At 46.4% G+C, this 24,685-nt stretch overlaps 1 protein-coding gene across 1 annotated transcript in view; it reads right to left on the bottom strand.

Moving 5' to 3' along the window:
- The window catches only part of LOC126252644 (uncharacterized), a 257,033-nt gene extending 235,989 nt beyond the window's left edge, over positions 1–21,044 (bottom strand). The window contains exons 1-2 of the mRNA XM_049953546.1: positions 20,962–21,044; positions 7,905–8,014 (exon numbers count right to left, since the gene is read on the bottom strand). Of these exons, the coding sequence (XP_049809503.1) occupies positions 7,905–8,014; positions 20,962–21,044 (193 nt within the window). The remainder of the gene's footprint in view (positions 1–7,904; positions 8,015–20,961) is intronic.
- Positions 21,045–24,685: the final 3,641 nt, after the last annotated feature.

Here is a 24,685-nt window from a genome sequence, read left to right as displayed (position 1 = left end):
TGATGCAGCGTCAAGGGTAACCGCAGCCATGGTCTCCGAGCTGATAGTCCGTGCTGCTGCAAACGTCGTCGAACTGTTCGTGCAGATGGTTGTTGTCTTGCAAACCTACCATTCTGTTGACTCGGGGATCGAGACGTGTCTGCACGATCCGTTACAGCCATGCGCTTAAGATGCCTGTCATCTCGACTGCTAGTGATATGAGGCCGTTGGGATCCAGCACGGCGTTCCGTATTACCCTCCTGAACCCACCGGTTCCATATTCTGCTAACAGTCATGGGATGTCGACCAACGCGAGAAGCAGTGTCGCGATACGATAATCCGCAATCGCGATAGGCTACAATCCGACCTTTATCAAAGTCAGAAACGTGATGGTACGCATTTCTCTTCCTTACACGAGGCATCACAACAACGTTTCACCAGGCAACGCCGGTCAACTGCTGTTTGTGTATGAGAAATCGGTTGGAAACTTTCCTCATGTCGGCACGTTGTAGGTGTCGCCACCGGTGCCAACCTTGCGTGAATGCTCTGAGAAGCTAATCATTTGCATATCACAGCATCTTCTTCTTGTCGGTTAAATTTCGTGTCTGTAGCACGTCATCTTCGTTGTGTAGCAATTTTAATGGTCAGTAGTGTACTTTAATTCTGATTAGTAGGAAGATAAAACCCGTAATGTTCGGATACAGTGTTACTAGAGCCATGCTTGACACAGTCAAGTCGTTTAAATGTCTGGGTGTAACGTTGCAATGCGATATGATGTAGAACAAACATCTGAGAATCATGGTAGTGAAGGCGAATGGTGGACTTCACTTTAGGGAGATAATATTAGAAAAGAGTGGTTCACCTATAAAGGAAACCGCATGTATGACGCAGATGCGATTTATTGTTGACTACTACTCGAGATTTTGAGATCCCTACCAGGCCGGATTGAAGGAAGACGTCGAAGCAATTCAGAGGCGAGCTGCTAGATTTGTTGCCGGTACGTTCGAACAACACGTAAGTGTTACAGAGATACAGAGATGTTTTGGGAACACAAATGGGAATCCCTGCACGGAAGTCGACGTTCTTTTCGAGAAACACTACTGAGAACGTTTAGAGAACCAGCATTTGAAGCTGACTGCCGATCGATTCTACTGCCACCTACGTACGTTGTGCGTAAGGACCACTTAGATAATATTCGAGAAATTAGGGCTTATACGGAGACATATAGACAGTCGTTCTTACCTCGCTCATTTGCGAGTGGAACAGGAAGCGAAATGACTAGTAGTGATACAGGGTACCCTCCGCCACGCACCGTGCGATATCCCGTGGACTATTTATGTAGATCTAGATGTACATGAAGATCGCCATTTTTAACTACTTTCGAAGCTGCAGTAGTAACTTGCAAGCTTCCAAGGTATAGAAATATACCTTGAAAGTGGAATAGTCTTCTTTAAGAGAACATACGAGTATATTTATCTTTTCACAAGTCTAATAGGTACGCTCGCTAGGAACTTACATATGTATGAAAACGCAAACATTTTCCTCGTACTGAGACGTTCACTCAACTGGTGCTGTGAAGTTGTGAGAGTCCTTAGTAGATGGCGGTGCTAATCTTCCGTTAACGCTCTAGCAAGAATGGTTCCCGAGGAAAGTGCTCTGCGCAAACGTGCCCCGGCCTTCCCTACTTAAATCGTGAGACGGACGCAGGATGGCACACGGTTATAGCTCTTAATCATCACGCGCTTACAGTAAGTGGCTTCTACTTAATAGCTAAGTGAACTCCAATTGCGCCAATTAAATTCGCGACCAGTAATATCCTTGAGTGGTGGAGGAAGGCTAAACACCGGCACGGTGCCTAGCTGCAGCAGCCGTCGTGTCACAGAAGTGACTATGGAACAAAGATTTTCTAGAAACAGTCGTACTGAGCCTTCATATTCCACCAACAGGCGGCATCTGAGCAGACAGAACTGCAAGCAACTTACACCGTCAAGCTTTTAGACAGAAATAATTACGACAGTCTTAATTAAATATTTACATGAGAAATTATTCAAAGACCGACTAGGAATCTAGGGATCGAAATGTAAATCTCGGGAATTCAGTCAGCCAAGTGCAAACCAGCGCAACCTCGGAGCTTCACAACCAGTTAATCACTCAGTACTATTAATATTAAGTACACGATTACTGAAACTGCAAGTAGCCTAATTGGTGAATATACTGCAACAATGAAAAGGGTATGTTGCGAACACTATTAACAGAATTGTGATAATGTGTTTATCTCTAGCACCAACAAGAAAACTGCAAACCAAAAACTGTATTCATGTACCACCTGTTGTTGTTTTCTTCAGACCAGAGACTGGTTTGATGCAGCTCTCCAAGCTATACTATCCTGTGCAAGCTTCTTCATCTCCGAGTAAATGCTGTAATTCACATCTTTCTGAATCTGCTTAGTGCATTCATCTCAAGGTCTCCCTCTACGATTTTCACCTTCTACACGTCGTTCCAATACTAATTTGGTGATCCCTTGATGCCTCAGAACGTGTCCTACCAACCGATCCCTCCTTTTAGTCAGTTTGTTCCACAAATTGCCGTTCTCCCCAATTCTATTCAGCACCTTCTTATTAGTTACGTGATCTACCCATCTAATGTTCGGCATTTTTCTGTAGCACCACATTTCAAAAGATTCTATTCTCTTCTTGTCCAAACTATTTATGGTCCATGTTTCACTTCCATACATGCCTACACTCCATACAAATACTTTCAGAAAAGAGCACTTAAATCTATGCTCTATGTTAACAAATTTCTCTTCTTCAAAAACGCTTTTCTCGCCATAGTCACTCTACATTATATATCCTTTCTACTTCGACCATCCTCAGCTATTTTGCTCCCCAAGTAACAAAACTCATCTACTAATTTAATTCCCTGACCATCGCCTGTTTTAGTTCGACTACATTCCATTATCGTCGTTTTGGTTTTGTTGTTGTTCATTATTATATCCTTTCAAGACAATGACCATTACGTTCAACTGCTCTTCCAGGCCCTTTGCTGTCTCTGTCAGAATTGCAATGACATCGGAAAACATCACAATTTTTATCTCTTCTCCAGCCATACTGAAAATAAAGGGAGCAACATAAAGTACCAAATGTCCTGTAAAGTAGAATATCATTATCGACTGATGCAAATACACACATCAAAAAAGGTTTGCATCACCCCGGTTCACAGAACTCCTGAAGATAGACGTTGATTGTGGATATTGTATCACAGACACAGTCCCTTTGATTGTTCAGAGATGCCACTAAACCCGCCCAAAGATGTGAACAACCACGCATGAGCAGCGCCTGTTTGACGGAGTGGTTCCGACAGGCGATCATTTCTAGTCATTCCACCGGGAAGGAGGTAAACGGCTCGTGTTGTCTGTAGTTCAACCATGCCTAGACGGCCAATACCGTGGTTCGATCGCATCATCATTGATACTTTGTGCCAGGAAGGGCTCTCAATAAGGGAAGCCTCCAGTCAACCAAAGCGATGTTGTTCGGACATGGAGGAGATAGAGAGAGACAGGAACTGTCGATGACATGGCTCGCTCAGGCCGCCCAAGGGCTACTACTGCAGTGGATGACCGCTGCCTACGGATTATGGCTCGGAGGAACTCTGACAGCAACGCCACCAATTTGAATAATTATTTTCGTGCAGCCACAGAACGTCGTGTTAGCACTCAAACTGTCCGCAATAGGCTGCATGATGCGCGACTTCAATCGCAACGTCCATGGCGAGATCCATCTTTGCAAACACGACACCATACAGCAAGAGACTGATGGGCCCAACAACATGCCGAATGGACCGCTCAGGATTGCCATCACATTCTCTTCACCGATGAGTGTCGCATATGCCTTCAACCAGACAATTGTCGGAGAACTGTTTGCAGGCTACCCGGTCAGGATGAACGCCTTAGACACACTGTCCAGCGAGTGCAGCAATGTGGAGGTTCCCTGCTGTTTTGGAGCGGCATTATCTGGGGCCGACGTACGCCGCTGGTGGTCATGGAAGGTGCCATAACGGCTGTACGATACGTGAATGCCATCCTCCTACCGACAGTGCAACAACATCTCCAGCATATTGGCGAGGCATTCGTTTTCATGGACGACAGTTCGCGCCCCCATCGTGTAGATCTTGTGAATGACTTCCTTCATGATAACGACATCGTTCGACTAGAGCGGCCAGCATGTTCTCGAGACATGAACCGTATCGAATACGCCTGGGATAGATTGAAAAGGACTGTTTATGGACGACGTGAACCCCCAATCACTCTGAGGGATCTACGTCGAATCGCCGTTGAGGAGTGGGACAATCTGGACTAAGAGTGCTTTGATGAACTCACGGATAGTATGCCACGACGAATACAGTCACGCATCAAAGCTAGAGGACATGCTACTGGTTATTAGAGGTATCAATGTGTACAGCAATCTGGACCACCACCTGTGAAGGTCTCGCTGTATGATGGTACAACTTCCAATGGTTTGCATGAGCAATAAAAAAGGTGGAAATTCTGTTTCTGTTGATCTCTATTCCAGTTTTCTGTACATGTTTCGGAACTCTCGGAACCGAGGTGACGCAAAACTTTTTTTGATGTGTGTTTTTGGATTAAAGGTGACCACTCACCGAGAAGCAGATCCGTTCAGTTATCGATAGCCACACACAAAAAGAAGAAAAAAAGCTTGCTAGCTTGGAGAGTAATCGTTTTACGAGCTAGAGTATAACACACACACACACACACACACACACAAACACACACACACACACACACACACACACATACATACAGGGGTGGACAGAAATACAGAAACACCTGAAACACAACACATTACCGCGCCTAATACGTCGTAGAAAAACCATTGGCATTCAAAACAGCTTACAGTCGTCTCGGAATGGATAAATACAGGTCCTGTACGGTTTTCAAGAGAACGTTTCCTGCAGAGTAGCCGTAAGGGCAGGTAACGCTAATAGAGGTGGATAGCGATCACGCTCCCTTCTTTCCAGTGTAAACCACAAAGGCTCATTGACACTGAGTTGTGGTGACTGTGGCAGCCAGAGGCGATGTGAAAAATCATCGTCGTCTTTAATAAACCAGTTCTGGATGATGCGAGCTGTGGTAACGGGGGCCATGTCATATTTGAAAACAGCATCACCATTAAGGAACAAACGTTGTACTGTGGGATGGAACCGATATGAAAAAATGGTCACAAATCGCCGCCAGAAATATGACCTTGCAGAGCACCCATGAGATTCATCGAATACCACGATATGGGTACCCAAATCATCACCGAATCCCCACCATGTTTCACCACTGGAATGTAAACACTGTGCAAAAGGACTCATCCGACCAGATGACATTCTCCGGTCCACAGGCCAGCTCTTATGGCTTTGGCACCGAGCTTACTTGTTACCAGCATTCGTATCACTGATGAGTGGTTTCGGTATTGCACCTCGCCCTGCAGTTCCTCTACTTGTGGACTTCCCTTCGTGTTGTTTTGGTGCTGACGGTGTTCCCTAGTGCGACATTCACTTCTGCTGTGCCTGTTGCAGCTGCCGTCCTCTTATTCTTCGACACGATCCTCTTCAATGACTGTGCGTCACGATCATCTGACTCACACTTTCTTCCGCGTTGTGGCTTAGCGGATGATGTTTTTCCACTTTCCCTGTATGCGGTATTGTATTGTTTTACTTAGCATGTGGCAATACAAACTAAACAGCAACTAACATTCATGAATAGCGTAATTTTACAAAATAAATAGAATTAAATAAATTTAAATAAAATTAATATCTTAATTTTCAACCCATCCAAGGCTACCTCTGCCACTTCAAATATATTTTCTAGATTTACGGGGTAAGCTCGTCTGCTAGATCTTGTTACAGTGTATTTGATGGTCTGATGCTCATTTCCACAGTCACACTGAGAAGATGTAGCCATTCCCCAGCAGTGGAGGTTTCCAGCACAGATGCCTGTTCGTAGTTTCCCAAGCACGTCGTGGTAATTCCATGCCCTCTGGCCTCGGGACGAGTCTTATTTATTAACCTTTGTAGCATAGTTGCTATAATGATATCTTGACTGCTAATATTCGTTTCTATACTGACATTGTGAATAAGGTCAGGTATATCTGTAGCTACGAGATCTCCGATATTTCCATTGCGTGTTGGCTGCCGAGCTAGCTGCTCAAGACAGTTTTCAGAAAACGTGTTCAAAAAGTATTTCGCATGACAGACTGTCTATACCCACTGTAATGAATCCATAGGCATCGCAGTGTATACTCGGTAGATCAAAGTCACCTCCAACTAATACTGAATGATCTGGGTACTTCCGCGATACTGACAATAGACATTCTTTAATGACTCTAGAACTGTCACAGCGGAATCGAGTGGCCGGTAAAAACATCCAACAAATAACTTGGTTTCACCTAAACCTGCTACACACGACCAGATAACTTCGCTGTCACACTCAGCTTCGACCTCAATAGAGACAATATGTTTGTCAACTGCCTTTGGTTTTGCGCCAGCTCTCGGTCTTAAGAATAATTCGAGCGTGTCAACTTTCCTGGGAGACAGTAAATTCGAGACCTTTATTACAAATACTTCGATTGTTATTGACAAAATTTTAACATTCGAAGTATCTTTACTCTGAACACCGTCCGACTTCGTCTGCTACGTATCGATTGTTCATCAAAGCATCTCAAACTACCGTCTAGCCTAAAAAAACTCATGTGTACTCCACAAGTATTCTGCTTTGTGTGGTGCACCCGTGACGCATCAGGAGACGTTCTACAAATCCCCACACGTTAGCACAGGTCCAGAAGTGTCCAGCCTAGACCGTCACAGAGTCGTCAGAGCCTTTTGTTGAGACCTTCCACTCGGCTTCAAACTGAAGGACCTCGATCAACTCTGAACAATGTCGAAATTGGGAGTTCAGCATGCAACCCACAAGTGAGGCCAACAGTCTTCACCACCTTCGACAGCCGCCTTTATGAAGCGAGGATGGGCTCAGAGCCCATGCGACAAGCGTCGTTGGTGCCCACATGAGCCGCAACTTGCAGATGGCTGCACCCTGCACGCTCAGTAGCCCCAAGCGAGGCCGTCTCCACATCTTGGATGATGCCCCCTGGCAGACATACGGAGCGCAAATTGGCTTTATTTCCAGCCCTGAACACTGTCTGCGTAAGGTGCCCCATAACGCGCCTTATGTTGGAGCTCAGATCCTGCTGAAGGAGGGGCCACCTGCCCTCTGACAGAGTGAATGGGCGAGGCCAGACAGCCAGTCTCCACTATGGCCCTCCGCATAGAGCGACGTGAATGCGTTACCACCCGCCACTCGCCCTTCTGTGAAGGTGGATCCATCGCCACCGCTACTTCCCGAGGCAGCAGCCTGAAGGTGACTGACTGTATTCAAAAGCGCATTATGTAGTTCGCGACCTGCAGCCAGGTCCTCCTGTACCTTGACAGTATGCACACATCCTAACCATCGGAGCAACACTAACAGAAGAGGTAAACTAAAAAAGCAGATAGAATCCTATATATATGCAACTTGCTACCCTCCTGACACGTCACCAATGGACGCTGATGCTTTAATGAGCTGGCTGTTCAGTGAGTAAATATAGCGCTACAGACTGAATGAATTCATCCTTACAAAAACGCGAGAATGAACCTCATAAACGCAAAAACACACAGAAATTCAGTAAATATACGACGGGGGAAACACAGAAAAAGACACTTAATTTACCGCCCTTATGACCACGACTGACTGTTGCACTGTACTGAGGACTCTGATCAAATACAAAAACCCCACCTACAGGCTCGCAAAGCATCTCCATTACATTCAAGCACGCATTTACCATGGTGCTGCACTTTTTTGTCCAGACCTCAGTTTCGGTGGCACTTACCCTGCGCAAAGTCCCTGGGGTCGATGCCACCGCCGTCGTCGATGTTGGCGAAGGCGGCGGACGAGTTGGCGGCTCGCGGCTCCGTGCTGGAGCCATTTCCAGGGCTGGAACTGGAGGTGCTGACGTTGGCGGCAGCGGCGGCGGTCGCCACAGCCGCGGCGCCGAGCACGCGCCCCGCCACCAGCAGGCCGGCGGAGACGGCGCAGACGTCGACGGCGCTCGCCATGTCTGCGCTCAGGCGGCGCGGCAGCCGGTGCTGCGGGTGCGCATGGCGGTTACCCTGCAGGCAGGCAGACCGGCGCTTTTAGGACGCGGCTGGCCACAGCGGAGGTTCAAATGGTTCAAATGGCTCTGAGCGCTATGCGACTTAACTTCTGAGGTCATCAGTCGCCTAGAACTTAGAACTAATTAAACCTAACTAACGTAAGGACATCACACACATCCATGCCCGAGGCAGGATTCGAACCTGCGACCGTAGCGGTCGCTCGGTTCCAGACTGTAGCGCCTGGAACCGCACGGCCACTCACAGCGGAGGAAGCACAGGCGGCGGAGGGCTCACTCCGGTCGTAATGGTTGGTTGGTTGCTTGATTTGGGGGCGGGGACTAGACAGCGAAGTCGTCGGTCCCATCGGATTAGGGAAGGACACGGGAGGAAGTCGTCGGTGCCATTTCACAGGAACCATCCCGGCATTTGGCTGAAGCGATTTAGGGAAACCACTTAAAACCTAAATCTGTTTGGCCGGACGCGGGTTTGAACCGCCGTCTTCCCGAATGCGAGTCCAGTGTGCTAACCACTGCTCCACCTCGCTCGGTCGGTCGTAACGACTGGGGCGTTCTGAGTGACTGAGGGAGCATTCACAAGTCTCATTCGCTGTCCCACAGACATTCCTAAATCATTTTAATTGTGCGGAGTAATTTGACCGATAAACGGCAGCCTCTCGTCAGGAGACAATTAACATGAACAAGTGGACTCATTTCTAAACACAGATTTGCTGCGTTGTGTCACTCGTGAAATACGAGTATATCTACACAGGGATTAACAGCTCCGCAGTAGAGCCTTCTGCAGACCACCGTTGAGATCCCAGTACCCTCTCGTTTGTCAGAAGCGGGTAGAAAGGTTTTGTTCCTAGAAATTTCCCACCGGAAGCCCTGTGAAGGGTAAAACGTGGCTCTCGAGTCAAAACCACAGCAGCGCTACAGACTTGGGGTTGTCAAGCAGATTCGTGTCGGTACTGTCCGTTTATTGAAATATCATGATTATTAAATTATAATAACCATTGAAACTAGTTTACTGCGTCAGAGGTAATCTCCAACCGGGTTAAAGCAGAATAAAAAAAAAGAAAAGAGTACAAACAACCACAACGTTATAGTGTATGATCAGATATATATCCAGATATCGCCATCAGTCGTTTATCATCCAGCACCAAACAAAGAAGTCCACACGATCATGTGTATCACACCTGCAGCCAGAATGCTGCGGACAGCCCTTTACAAATATTTCTGGGCATTTTCTCATGAAAGACACAATTTCTTTTTCTATATTTTCTATAGATAGCAGAAGGAGGTAAATTACGATTTTGTCATCAGACATTGTCTAGTGCTGCTACCAATATTACATGCTCCTGCCAAAAATTAGTACTTTCTTTTAATCGATTTGTTTGATGTGCATTAATAATATACACACTATGTGATCAAAAGTATCCGGACACACCCCAAAACATACGTCTTTTAATATTAGGTGCATTGTGCTGCCACCTATTGCCAGGTAGCGACCTCAGTACTCATTAGACATCGTCAGAGAGCAGAATCGGACGCTCCGCGAAACTCACGGACTTCGAACGTAGTCAGGTGATTAGGTGTCACTTGTGTCACACGTCTGTAAGCGAGATTTCCACACTACAAAACATCTCTAGGTCTACTGTTCCCGATGTGACGGTGAAGTGGAAACATGTAGGGACGCGCACAGCACAAAAGCGTACAGGCCGACCTTGCCTGTTGTCTGACAGAGACCGCCAACAGCTCATAATAGGCAGATATCTATCCAGACCATCACACAGGAATTCCAAACTGCATCAGGATCCACTGCAAGTACTATGACAGTTACGTGGGAGGTGATAAAACTTGGATTTGATGGTCGAGCGGCTGCTCGTAAGCCACAAACCCCGGCGGTAAATGCTAAACGACGCATCGCTCTGTGTAAGGAGAGTAATCATTGGACGATTGAACAGTGGAAAAACGTTGTGTGGAGTGACGAATCGTGGTACACAATGTAGCGATCTGTGGCAGGCTGTGGGTATGGCGAATACCCGGTGAACGTCATCTGCCAGCGTGTGTCGTGCCAACAGTAAAATTCGGAGGCGGTGGTATTACGGTGTGGTCGTGTTTTTCATGGAGGGGGCTTTCACCCTTTGTTGTTTTGCTTCGCACGATCAGAGCACATGCCTACATTGATATTTTAAGCACCGCCTTGCTTACTACTGTTGAAGAGCAATTCGGATATGGCTATTGCATCTTTCAACGTGATCAAACACCTGTTCATAATGCACGGCCTGTGACGGAGTGGTTACACGACGATAACATCCCTCTAATGGACTGACGTGCGCAGAGTCCTAACCTCAAACCTATAGAACACCTTTGGGATGTTTTATAACGCCGACTTCGTGCCAGGCCGCACCGACCGATATGGATACCTCTCCTCGGTGCAGCACTCCGTGAAGAATGGACTGCCATTCCCCAAGAAACCTTCCAGCACCTGATTGAACGTATGCGTGCGCGAGTGGGAGCTGTCATCAAGGCTAAGGGTGTGCCAAGGCCATATTGAATTCCAGCATTACTGACGGATGGTGCCACGAAATTGTAAGTCAGTTTCAGCCAGATATCCGGATACTTTTGATCACATAGTGTATTTCGAACTCTCTGAACAAAAACAAAAAAAATTGGAAAATCCAGTATGGAATAACGACAGTACTATGAAAAGCATAGGCTGCTGCTCACCAAATAGCGGAGACGCTGAGTTCGGGCACAACAAAAGGACTCCCACCCAAGTCAGCTTTCGGCCAGAAGGCCTTCTTCCGAATTACACAACATACACAGGCGTACTCACACAAGCGCAACTCACACACACGTGAATACTGCTTCTGGATGGCTACGTGGTGAGTAGCAATCTGTCCTCTTCATAATTCTGTCAGCGCACAAAAACGTATGTTTATTTACTGATGTTTATTAATTTGTCCATTTATTACTTACTCGAACTCTTTGCAGTCTGCATATTTATTGTAATTAATTGGACGCAGTAAACAGAAAATTAGTGATGAGCACCGAAGTTTCCATATTGGAAATGGACGTCCTGCAAGTCTGGGGGTTAGAATAGCCCAGAGGTATTCCTGCCAGTCGTAAGAGGTGATTAAAAGGAGTCTCCCACTTTCTGCCTAATACATTATGGTCTCTTTTAGGGTTTGACCTCCACATTGTCCAAAGTTTTCCGAAGTACAGGCCATTCGGGGAAGGACGCCTTACGTAGTGCACGTCATACCACTTGTGCCTTAGGATCTTCTGTGACAATTATTGTGATGGCACTGCACATCCACCCTTGTTCCAGGTATTTGGGCGAGGACACCATTCGGGTTTCGTGTTCTCCATCGATTTTTCGCAGTCCTTTCATGTCCCACAACAAAAGGGGTTTCCACGCATCCAGTTTCCTGCACGGTGGCCCGTCAATTGTTGTGGAGCCCTAGTGTACTCTCTCGGTCGTAGCCCCCTGACAACACAGGGATCACATTGCTGATGCTGATGCCACGTATGCCATGGAGTAGGTGCCCCTCTCCTTGGGGCATCAGGACTCCCAGCAACGGCCATCGTGCCAGGTAGCCTTTGCTGAAGCTTGGTGGCTCCTGTGTGAGAGCCCCTGAGTGGAGTGGGTGGCGTCAGGGCGGACGATCCGCGATGAAGCGGACCAAATCTTCTTTCGCAGGGGCTGAATGGCCCAGCAGTCTCTAAGAAAGGGAAAGTTGAATACAGTGCTGTGACATATGACCCCCAAGTTGATCCCCTCACTCACTACACTATGGGGGCTACAGACAGAAGAGAGTCTTATTGACCTCGTTATTTACTGTGCAGCAGAACTAACGCTTTCTAGCTACTAAACCATTTTCGTAGAACATCCTCAGGATAAATTTGGGGAAGTGGCTTCCCTATGCAAACTGCGCGATGTGTCACTCCAAAACCTCAGACAGCATCCCCAGCACAGTCACGAGCGTTACTCACATGTGATAAGCTGGGTGATATTCCCATTTCTGTAATCCCTCTAAGAGCCACAACATGGTCCAAGAAATTATTTTCCATCGCGACCTCCTTTTGGAGTCCAAAGACGAGCTTCGCGCCAATTTAAACCACAGGGGCGTTCACTTCGTCTGTAGGTGACCTAGAGACGATAGGGTTGCTACCAGTGCCTCACCTTGGCCGTTCAGGGTGATTCATTACCTGAGAAGATCAAGGTGGTGGTCTACAGATGTGACGTCAAATCATACGTCCTTCCCCCGATGTGGTGGTTTAAGTGTTAGAAATTCAGGCACATGTCTTCCTGGTGCCATTCCAGCGCCACGTGACGAGATTGTGGACTTCAACTGCATGCGAATACTCCATCTGTGTCAACTGTGGAGAGCAGCACTTCCCACGCTCCCTGGACTGCACAGTACTCAAAAAGAAGAGGAAAATTGTGTAGTATAAGGCCCTGGGCAGCTAAGCTGAAGTTCGGTTACTCTCATCTTACGCTGCTACCACGACAACGTCTTCCTCATTAGCGTCAACACGCTCCTCATCTAAATCTAGTACACTGGGCCCTCAGGGCCACCCAATTCTATCCCCCCTCTTGGTTGTTTGGGGCACTTCTCCTTGTGTTGCTCCCAAAGCTTCCACTTTGGGGGCAACGGCTACCCAAACGCCAGGAACATTGGTTCCCACACCCAGCTCTTCTTCTGGCCCTCATGGTACCAAAAGGACACTCTCCCAGCAAGCCCCAAAAGAGCAGTGACAGGGAAAACCGATGAAGAGAAATAAGTTAAAAAATGTGAGACTCCCATGGCCCCTACACTACCACTGGCTAACAGTCTGAGGATGAGGTGGAGAGTCTGGTGTCCCCTAAGGACCTAGATCTTGTCGAAACTTTAGACGCTATGGCTCTGGATACCAGCACTCAGCCAGTGGCTGCAGGTGAATATGAGGTGTATGTTGCCTCTTTGGTCACTTCATGCCTTCCCAGACGACAGAAAGCGTTCTTATCCAGTAGGACTGCGGCGGTTTTTTCTCCCACCTGGCTGAGTTATGTCATGTTTTAAGTGATAAACCTGCTTCTTATTTTGTCCTTCAGAGCACCTGGTTTCCCGCAATGCAGACCCCCCCCCTTTTTGGCTATTGGGGATACTACAAAAACACTCCTGTCTGTGACAGACTGTCATGTGGAGTTTGTATCTTTGTCCTTACCTGTGCCTGTAACGAACCTGTACCCCTTCCAACGCCTCTAGAAGCTGTGACTGTCTTGGTGAGGCGAATGCAGGAAAGTACCATCTGTAATACCCACCTCCCTTCAGATGGTGACACACCGCCCCATGTATTGGCTGCACTCATTTTGCAATTCCCCCACTTTTTCTCCCTCTGGGCAATTTTAATATCCATAATCCTTTGTGGGGTGGAACTAAGGTTACTGGCCATGGCAAAGATGGTGAGGACCTTCTAACTCAACTCGACCTTTGCTTCCTAAATTCAGGTGCCCCAACATATTTCAGTGTGACAAATGGCACATACTCGGCCATTGATCTCTTGGTTTGTAGTCCTGGCCTTCTCCCATCTATCCACTGGAGAACTCATGACAACTTGTGTGGTAGTGACCACTTTCCACTCTTCCTGTCCCTAGTCCAGCATCACTCACCTGAAGATTGGCTCTTATGAAAGCTAACTGGGAATCTTTCACCTCTGCTTCCACTGTTAAGAGCATTGAATCTCCGTTGCGTAGCAACATCGATGAGGTGATCCAGACATCACTACCACACACTGTTGCCGCAGGTGAACTGGGTTGCCCCAGTGGAAGTCAGTGCTTTGTTGATCAAAGGAAATCGCTGCAGTGGTTAGAGACTGTAGGTGAGCCCTCCGACGTTATAAGCGCCACCTGTCCCTGGAGAACCACATTGCCTACAAATGGCTCCCTGACCAGATCCGCTCACTCATCAAACGACGGAAGCAATAGTGTAGGGAACGATATGTCTTCACCACTGGATCACGAACCTCTTCTTCCCGGGTTTGGACCAAGCTCAGACACCTTTACAGATATCAAACCCCTGCAGGTACACCTGGAATTTCCACACATGGAACTGTATCTGCTAATCTAGACATAACTGTAAAGCGTCTTGCCGTGAATTATGCTCATATCCCTGTGTCTGAGAATTACTGCCCTGCCTTTCATCCTAAAACAGCTAGTGGAATGACAACACCTATCTTTTGCTCCATGCCATCCTGAGTCATATAAGGCTCCCTTCAGCGAGTGGGAATTCCTCAGTGCCCTTGCTAATTGCGCTGATAATCCACTACACCAGACCACATCCATTCCCAAATGATTATAAAGAGGATTACTAACGCCACCTCCTTGCTGTCTTCAACCGCATCTGGAGCGATGGCGAATTCCCGTCGCAATGGCGAGAAAGTACCATCGTTCTAGTACTAAAACCTGGTAAGACTCCACTAGATGTGGATAGCTATCGTCCTATCAGCCTCACCAACATTCTGTGAAAGCTGCTCGAACGTATGGTGAGCCAGTGGTTGTGTTGGCACCTTGTGTCTCGGGGCCTTCTGGTTCTGTTCCAGGGCAATTTTCGTCAAGGGCACTCCACCACCGACAGCTTGGTCCACTTGGAGTCTGCCATCCCAGCGGCTTTTCCCGGCGACGACACCTTATTGCCGTCTTTTTTGGCCTCACGAAGGTCTACGATACCGCTTGGTGACACCACATTCTCGCTACTCTGCATGGGTGTGGTCTCTAGGGTCCGCTCCTGACTCTTATACGGAACTTCTTGTCGCTCCACAGTTTCAGAGTTCGAGTCGGTACTTCACGCAATTTGCCCCTTATCCAGGAGAATGGGGTCCTGCAGAGCTCTGTCCTGAGTGTCCCACTCTTCTTAATTGCTGTTAATGATCTCACACCAGCATTAGGTTCCCCAGTACCTCCGCTCCTAATGCTGACGATTTTTGTATTTCCTTCTGTTCCTTTTCTATTGGTGTGGCTGAACGTCGACTGCAGGGAGCCATACGAAAAGAGCAGTCAAGGGCCCTCACTCACTTTCAGTTTTCAACCACCAACACTTGCATTATGCACTTCTGTCATTGTTGTACAGTCCATCCCCATCTCGAACTTTACGTTCATGACCAACTACATAATGTAGTGAAGACTTACCGCTTTTTGGGACTGGTCTTTGATGTCCATCTAACTCGGATTCCCCTTCAACTTAAGGACAAGTGCTGGTGGCGCCTGAGCCACACCAAGTGGTGTGCTGGTCGCCTTACATTGCTGCAGCTGTACAAAGCCCTTGTGCAGTCCCGTCTTGACTATGGGAGCTTGGCGTATGGTTCAGCATCACCCTCGGCATTGCAGGTGCTGGGCTGTATCCACCCTGTGGTGTTCGGTTTGCAATGGGAGCTTCGCAGACCAGTCCACTGAGCAGCCTCCGCGTAGTGGCTGGCATTCGTCGATTGCAGATTAAGTGACAGCAACTGGTTATGAATTATACCGCCCGTATTCATAGTTCGCCTCGCCATTGAAATTACTGTCTCCTTTCCCCTAACATGGTCATCCTTTTCCTACAACAGCGGCCCAGATCGGGGATTCCAATTGCAGCTCGTGTCCGGTCGCTTCTTACTGAACTCGACACTTTCCCTCTACCACCTTTCTTCCAGTACTACTCACATACGCCTCTATGGCAAATGCCTCCGGTCCGGCAACACCTCACCAAATCTCATTTTAAAAAAGGGGGAATGGTGAATGAAAAACTTGATGTCAACTTTTTAATTCAGATAATATGCAGAGTGCGGCAACGATAACGTTCCGGTGATCGCGTCAATGATAATGGGAAACGAGAAACATTCAGGTAACGAATAAGGCATTCAGACATTCACTCTAACCCGGCTTCACACAGTGAGGCCTTTTCCTCAACTGATTCCGAAAAGTTTCACTGACTGTGGCTGCAGCTACCTTGCACAACAGGAAAGTTCCGCACAGTGTCGGTACATCAGAGGAAATGGTTAGTTCGTGCGTGACTCTTTGGACTGTGTTTGAGGAGAAATTTTCAGGACGTTCTGTGCCAGGAAGAAGCATCACAGGAATTGACTGAAGAATGGCGACGTACGGGACCGGCAGGTGCAGGATTATGTCGTAAGCCGACCGGGAGACCGAGCCAACAGGTTCGTGGGGGTGAGAGAGGTTGCAGACGAGTTTTAAGGGGACTGATGTTAAAACCGTGCCGGATACGTGTTGTGCAAGAAATGGAGGAGCCTGACCTGCAGAAGAGAGTACATTTATGTTCACGGCTGTAGAGAAGTTTTGACAGCGGTGTCTTGGACCCATTAAAACTCATCACGAATGACGAGGCGCGGTTCCAACTGTCTGGCTACATAAATTCCCAAAACAACCTTTACTGAGCGACAGAAAATCCACACGCGGTCCACCAGGCATCCTTGCATGACGAAAAGATTGGTGTTTGGTGTGCCATTTTCGCCACACACTTTATGGGGCCCATAGTCTTTGAGACAACAGTGAACAGTGACGTGCAGTCGGGTATCCTGGAGGAGTTTTATCCAAACTTCACAGGAGAGGAGCGTCAATTATTTTACTTTCAGCAGGATGGTGCAACATGCCACACATCAGCAGCATCACTGTCCTGTGTGCGTGAGATGGTCTCGGTCACCAGACGTCCACTTCTGACTTTCGCTTGTGGGGACTTTCAAAGGGAATAGTATACGAAAAAGGTCCACACACACTCGAAAATCTCAAGACCAGGATCCAGGACGTCATCAACAGCATCACAACACAAGAACTCACAAGGGTATATCTATATGAATCTCCTGAAGCGTGCTCACGTGTGTGCTGAAGTGGGGGGAGGTTGCTTGCAGCACCTTCTAAGGAGGTGAGTGATCATATTCAATCCATTACATTTCATTTTATGTCGATGTGTAGACTTTACCGGGCGGTTTTTTGTGCCACACCATGATAACACTTTGTTTTCTAAAATTATCCTGAGCCTAGACAGTATTACAGTGCCGAAGAATCTTTGTGGCCACTCTGAACGGCACTGAATGGCTTACGTGGTTGCATTGCCGGCGATCCGCGATTTCAGACAGGTTCCGAACAAGTGAGTCAGACTTCATTCGGAGAGTTCCCCGCAGCGACAGTGGAAACCACTGCGTGTCAGTCGGTGAGTCAGTCATGATGTTCCGCAACGACATAAAGCCGATATTATTCAGTCGAACATAAGTTTGTGTAATTCCATCACAGCACGTATGTTAAGCGAGCAAGTAGAGATTCAGTGACATTTAACGTGTAGAAGATATCAATAAAAGGTAAATTTTTTAGACATCCGTCAAAACCGTTAACGTTATTTTAGTAACGCCTTTTTGTCTGCCTCTCCGTCTGAACACTGCCCTGAGTTGGTATTTTTAAAATGAAGTTCTTATAGTTTGGTTTAGAAACACTATTAAATACACTTTCTAAATAAACCATGCTTTTTAAAGTGTTCTAATCAATGTTTTGCAAACGAAATAAAATAATTATTTGATGACTACTGATTGAAAGCTTAAATGGTCTTATCTCCGTGGAGTGACAACTATTGTGAGGAAGAAATCAACATATGCGCCCACTTTTTACGTATTTTTACACAACCGCGGGGCAAACCCACTTGAGGGGGATTGGGTACCACACTAACTCACCACATTTCACTAAGGGGAGGGGAGGACTATTTTGAAAAAAAAAAATAAAGTCTCACATAATTAATGGACGTCCCTAAACTTCTATTGCATGCCGTGGAGCCGGTGCCGTTTTGCCACGACTAGGCGGGCACACACGCACTCAGTATTTATTGCTCAATACTGATCATTATGCAGTAACATTGGCCTTCTGAGAGCTATGCTGACGGCCTGCGCAATGTGTCGAACGAAGCTACAGAGATTTAAAAGTATAGACGCCCTCTCAATATCTTTCACAATATATTTAGTCATGTAACCATCGTATTGCACAATAAACGCAAGACGCAGAGGAATTCAGTTCAGTCCAAAAGAATTTTCACAAAGAACGGAACAAAGTAAATGGTAAAAGACCCGGGAGTTTGCTGGAGGTTATATTGAAGTACGATGAGGAATGAAGCTCTTGACCGTGTAGGAAATGCCATATGACTCGTTTTCTCAGTGTCACAGGAGACTGAAGGTCTTGGCGCCATGTGTATGGTCATAAATGTTTGTTTTACTTGTAGCGGGTTTTAGAATTGCAAAATAAGATCAGTGCGCCCATATGTTGGTTTCTTCCTCACAATAGTTGTCACTCCACGGAGATAAGACCATTTAAGCTTTCAATCAGTAGTCATCAAATAATTATTTTATTTAGTTTGCAAAAGTTGTTTCAGTAGTGGAACACATAGGAGGCAGCATACGTATATGATAAATTTAACAACTCTTTTGTCTAATTTGTGACTGATTGTTGTCGTGTTTTGCAAATCTGTTCTGGAGCGAACGAGCCCCCTCCTCCATTGAAATGTCTACTGAAAGATTTCAGTTTCGTCTGCTGTACAATATCTTCTTCAGTTTTGCGAGGCAAGCAATTTAATCGCAACACATGCGACTTGCACGTCGTCCAGCACCGACATGTTCTCTACAAAGAGAGAGTACTAACTGACACATCCCGAGCATAGATATTGCCCAATAATATTGTGTTATTCTAGGTTTCGCACTTTCGCGCAATATATTGACACAGTTTTCTTTCGTATTTAACGATTGAGTGTGTGAGGTCCGCTTAACAGCGGGAAACGTGGCCCCCCACACTGCTTGCCGGCGATCCGAAGAGGGCCGCCAACTGCCAGTAAGCCTTGTGCGTCCCTCTCCTAACACCGACTACTGGTATTTCGTCTATCCTATAAATAAAATGCTAATGTTTCTTTAATCAAAATCGTGTATCTCCGAAAGTGCCTGACCGATTGCTTTGAAATTTTGACACAACGTTGAATGCTAATACGGGCGTGCTTTTAGGTATCTAATTCTTTAATACAAGTATATTTTAATACGTATAATAAATATATATTTAATATGTAAAGGGTAAATTTTGTAACCAAAAATCTCAAGATGTACCTTTCTGATTTACTTCAAATTTTTGCACATTACTGTAATAAACGTTTAGCACATACACATTATATACTTTTTAATATGTAAATATATATGTATAAAATACACAATAGTGAAACATTGTTAGAAAATATGGAAGTTGTTTTTGTTTTTATGGCTTACTGTACTATGGCTGTATTACTACTATAGAATCTGAATTTGCAACAACAATGAACAAGGGTCAAGTGCACAGAGAGAGGGAGAAGGAGATGGACAGAGGGGTGGAGGAAAAAGGCTAACAAAACAGGAGGGAGGAGACAAGCAGGAAGAGTGGGCAGGCAGGAGGAGATGAAGAGAGAGATGAGGAGGAGAAGGTGGATAGAGGAGGAGGTGGTGGGTAGAGAGAGGGGGAAGGACAGAGACAGGGGAGAGAAGCAGATTAGCACGTGTATCTAATCCTCAAAAATATTAGAAACGAGAGTTAAATTTTCACTCTGCAGCGGTGTGTGTGCTGATATCAAACTTCCTGGCAGATTAAAACTGTGTGCCAGATCGAGACTCGAACTCGGGATCTTTGCTTTTCGCGGGCAAGTGCTCTGCCAACTTAGCTACCCAAGCAGGACTCACGACGCCTCCGCACAGCTTTAATTCTGCCAGTACCTCGTCTTCTATCTTCCAACCCTCGTAGAAGCTCCTCTGCATATCTTGCAGAACTAGCACTCTTGGAGGAAAGGAAGGCAGGTCGGAATGAAAGCTGTGCTTGGGTAGCTCAGTTGGTAGAGCACTTGCCCGCGAAAGGTAAGTTCGCGAATTCGAGCTTCTGTCGGATACACAGTTTTAATCTGCCAGGAAGTTTCATATTAGAAACGCATGCATTCTCTTTTCTTTCTTTTCCATTTAAGCAGTTCGAACCGCAGCGAAGCGTGACCCGGTACTGATAGTCGCCAGTAAAATCTGAGAAACTGGACTTCGTCAGTGCTACGACACTGCTGTTAATGAAGCAGATAAATTAGTGTACGTCTTGAGGGAGGCGACGATAACACAACCAAAACTTCCATCAATGTAATACTCTAGCATTCTAAGCCGTCCACCACCGTAGACGATTGCTCCACGTGAGAGATTCTCACGCGGGGAACCCCTTTGGATTAACGGTACTGCCAGGGCTGTTTCTTCAGCTGGAGGACTGCACCGTACCATGGTGCACCCGGCCACAGCTTCATGACGTCGGCTGGGGAGCTTTCTGAGTGAGAGGTGGAGGCCTCGAGGTCAGGACGTCGACAGCGGCCGGGAGTGCGTCACGGCGCGGTGTGTCCCTCCCTCCCTATCGTGCCCTCCATACCACCCTCATCCGGTGGTGAGTGGCTCAGGTCGAAGACCTGTCGCTTGACTACCACGTGGTCTGCAGGGTCTGAGGGCGGGGCTTCCTTTCGTTTTTAGCATTTTATATATTTTATCAGATGTCTCTGGAGAACATCTAGAATGGTTGTAATGAGATAATCAGATGGCTCAGCAGACTCCCTACAGAGCTTCCCTCCCTTCTGGCCTCGAAAAAAAGAAACGAACAGCAGTGTGACATTATTCATCTCGAAACTTGCAGAAATACGTAACACTTGCTGCACCGCAGACGTCACGCGAGTGGTCAGAACGGCCGGAAATGTCACGTTAGGCGGCTTCAGCGGACGACCGCAGGACGTGAGGTCGTGGGCGGCCGTACCTTACCCTGCGGAGAGCTCCGACAAAGACAGACACTTCGGGGCGGCGGCTCGGCTTCTGGCGCTGCGTCCCTCGGTCTCCCATCTCATCTTCCGCCGCAATTCGCCCCTCCCATCCCACTGGAAGCTCGCCACTTCGTCTCCTCTGCCTTCCCCTCCCGCTACGCATCTTCCCCTCACCGCCGCACGTTTTCGCAGCTGCTGCCAACTTGTGCTCCTGCTACTGTACGACCTAATGTACAGCTTTGACGGAGCGAACTCAGGGAAGTTCGAGTTCCCTCTGCAACGCGACTCTGTCAACATTCCCATTTCCAACTTCTCTAGAAACTCCGAAGCTCTGTTCAATTATTCACTCGCCATCTTCTGCCTCACCGTCACCCTATAATTGACCCTTGTCTGTAAACTTTATCTGCCCATCCCTAGATACTTAGTGCAAGCATTACCTACCTACTGTTACGACTTTTACCTGTTCCTTCTGTAAGTAGGCTGTTTAGGTTTTTATGTTGGTAACGCCACGTAGCGCTCTGTATTAAAATCACTGACTGTGCTGTGTGCAGTCTGTGGCTGGTTTGCATTGTTGGAATATTTGCTAGTGTAGTGTTAGGCAGTTGGATGTGAACAGCGTGCAGCGTTGCGCAGTTGGAGGTGAGCCGCCAGCAGTGGTGGATGTGGGGAGAGAGATGGCAGAGTTTTGAGAGCGGGCGATCTGGACGTGTGTCCGTCAGAAAAAGGTAATTTGTAAGACTGGATGTCATAAACTGATATATATATATATATATATATATATATATATATATATATATATATATATATATATATATATTATGACTTTTGAACACTATTAAGGTAAATACATTGTTTGTTCTCTATCAAAATCTTTCATTTGCTAACTATGCCTATCAGTAGTTAGTGCCTTCAGTAGTTAGAATCTTTTATTTAGCTGGCAGTATTGGCACTCGCTGTATTGCAGAAGTTTGAGTAACGAAGATTTTTGTGAGGTAAGTGATGCATGATAGGTACAGGTTATTGTTAGACAGGGGCATTCTTTTGTAGGGATTATTGAAAGTCAGATTGCGTTGCGCTAAAAAAAAAAAAGTATTGTGTGTCGGTTTACTGTTGATCAGAATAAGTAAAGAGAGAAATGTCTGAGTACGTTCAGTTTGTTCAGCTGTCTGAAAATCAAATAACGTAGAGGTTTTCCAGCACTGTCATTTATAAATTTTTCTAAGGGGATGTTTCACTTCTTTGGAGTCATCAATCCTTTTTGTTTCAGTTACCCACTTCCTAAATACTTACAGTGAAGTATCCATCGACTTGACCTCACGCGTTTCTGATCATTCTCCATCGTCAGAAACTCTTGCAATTCTAATTACATAATATATAATACCTCAATAGAGTCAAATGGTTGTTCGATATAGAATTTACCATAATTATTTATATTCTGAAGAGAATGATCCATGATGCCAAATGAGGTGAGGTAGCAGGCATGTGAAGAGGTGTGAAAAGTATGTAAACGCAGAAGAGACGAATGGGGAAACATTCCATTGTTACACGGGCTGCAGATTCGGAAATGAACTCATGGAAACGTCTTTGACAAATGACATATTGTTATTTCCCAGCGTCCTAGAAGAAACATCTTGCAAACAGTGTAGCTTGTCCGGCCGCTGCTTGCAGACAACTAGTCCGCATCAGTCGAATGTGGATGACTTGCCGTGAAACCACGAGTAGGCCACGATGTGTCCGATGCCCACGCCTCAATACAGGACTCGGAGGTCGGAGGCGATACAGCACAAGCTGTATTTATCTACTGATTTCAAACAAGTGCTGTAATTTCATGAGTGCCATCGACAGCCAGAGAAAAGAAAGACAGAAAGGTGTCATACTAACTACCTCCGTACTGTAAGTATATACACTACTGGCCATTACAATTACTACACCACGAAAATGACGTATTACAGACGCGAATAAAATGCTATGATAAGCATATGATTAGTTTTTCAGAGCATTCACACAAGGTTGGCGTCAGTGGTGACACCTACAACGTGCTGACATGAGGAAAGTTTCCAACCGATTTCTCATACACAGAGAGCAGTTGACCGGCGTTGTCTGGTGAAACGTTGTTGTGATGCCTCGTGTAAGGAGGAGAAATGCGTACCATCGCGTTTCAGACTTTGATAAAGGTCGGATTGTTGCCTATCGCGATTGCGGTTTATCGTATCGCTACATTGCTGCTCGCGTTGGTCGAGATCCAATGACTGTTAGCAGAATATGGAATCGATGGGTTCAGGAGGGTAATACGGAACGCCGTGCTGGATCCCAAAGGCCTCGTTTCGCTAGCAGTCGAGATGACAGGAATCTTATCCGCATGGCTGTAGCAGATCGTGCAGCCACGTCTCGATCCCTGAATCAACGTATGGGGACGTTTGCAAGACAAGAACCATCTGCACGAACAGTTCGACGACGTTTGCAACAGCATGGACTACCAGCTCGGATACTATGGCTGCGGTTACCCTTGACGATGCGTCACAGACAGGAGCGCCTCCGATGGTGTACTCAGTGTGCACGATTGGCAAAACGTCATTTTTTCGGATGAATCCAGGTTCTGTTTACAGCATCATGATGGTCGCATCCGTGTTTTTCGACATCGCAATGAACGCACATTGGAAGCGTGTATTCGTCATCGCCATACTGGCGTATCACCCGGCGTGATGGTATGGGGTGCTATTGGTAACACGTTTCGGTCACTTCTTGTTCGCATTGACGGCACTTTCAACAGTGGACGCTACATTTCAGATGTGTTACGACCTGTGGCTCTACCCGTCATTCGATCCCTGCAAAGCCCCACATTTCAGCAGGATAATGCGCGACTGCATGTTGCAGGTCTGCACGGGCCTTTCTGGATACAGAAAATGTTCGACTGCTGCTCTGGCCAGCACATTCTCCTGATCTCTCACCAACTGAAAACGTCTGGTCAATGGTGGCCGAGCAACTGGCTCGTCACAATACGCCAGTCACTACTCTTGATGAACTGCGGTATCGTGTTGAAGCTGCATGGGCAGCTGTACCTGTACACGCCATCCAAGCTCCGTTTGACTCAATGTTCAGGCGTATCAAGGCCGTTATAACGGCCAGAGGTGGTTGTTCTGGGTACTGATTTCTCAGGATCTGTGCACCCAAATTGCGTGAAAATGTAATCACATGTCAATTCTAGTATAATATATTTGTCCAATGAAAACCCGTTTATCATCTGCATTTGTTCTAGGTGTAGCAATTTTAGTGGTCAGTAGTGTATGTTAACATATGGCAAAATTCTTTCGTCTTTGCGTTGTATTATTTTCCAACCTCTCGTTTCGGTGTGTCGAACTCGTTTACGAGATATGAGAGATGTAACTATTTGATTCTCTCGTGCGTGTGATCGTAAGTGAATGTACTACATAAAATCTATTTTCTCGAGGCATGGGGCAGATATTGATCTCTCAGAATGTAAGGTATATTTGATACACAGCAATATATGGTCTAATATGTACGAAACGCAAAATTCATACCAACCACCATTTTTAATTGCAACATTTTCGAATATCGTTATTTATATGAAGTATCAGAATAACGGTGATCATTAAGGAAGTAGCGGGCACTTCACTATGAAACTGACATGTGAAGCTACAAGTAATATATATATATATATTTCTTTACTGGAAAGATTCTGCAAAAGCGTTTGAGAAAGCC

Source organism: Schistocerca nitens, chromosome 4 (genome assembly GCF_023898315.1).
Source record: "Schistocerca nitens isolate TAMUIC-IGC-003100 chromosome 4, iqSchNite1.1, whole genome shotgun sequence".
NCBI classification, from domain to species: domain Eukaryota; kingdom Metazoa; phylum Arthropoda; class Insecta; order Orthoptera; family Acrididae; genus Schistocerca; species Schistocerca nitens.
This window is presented reverse-complemented; position numbering and strand designations above follow the sequence as displayed.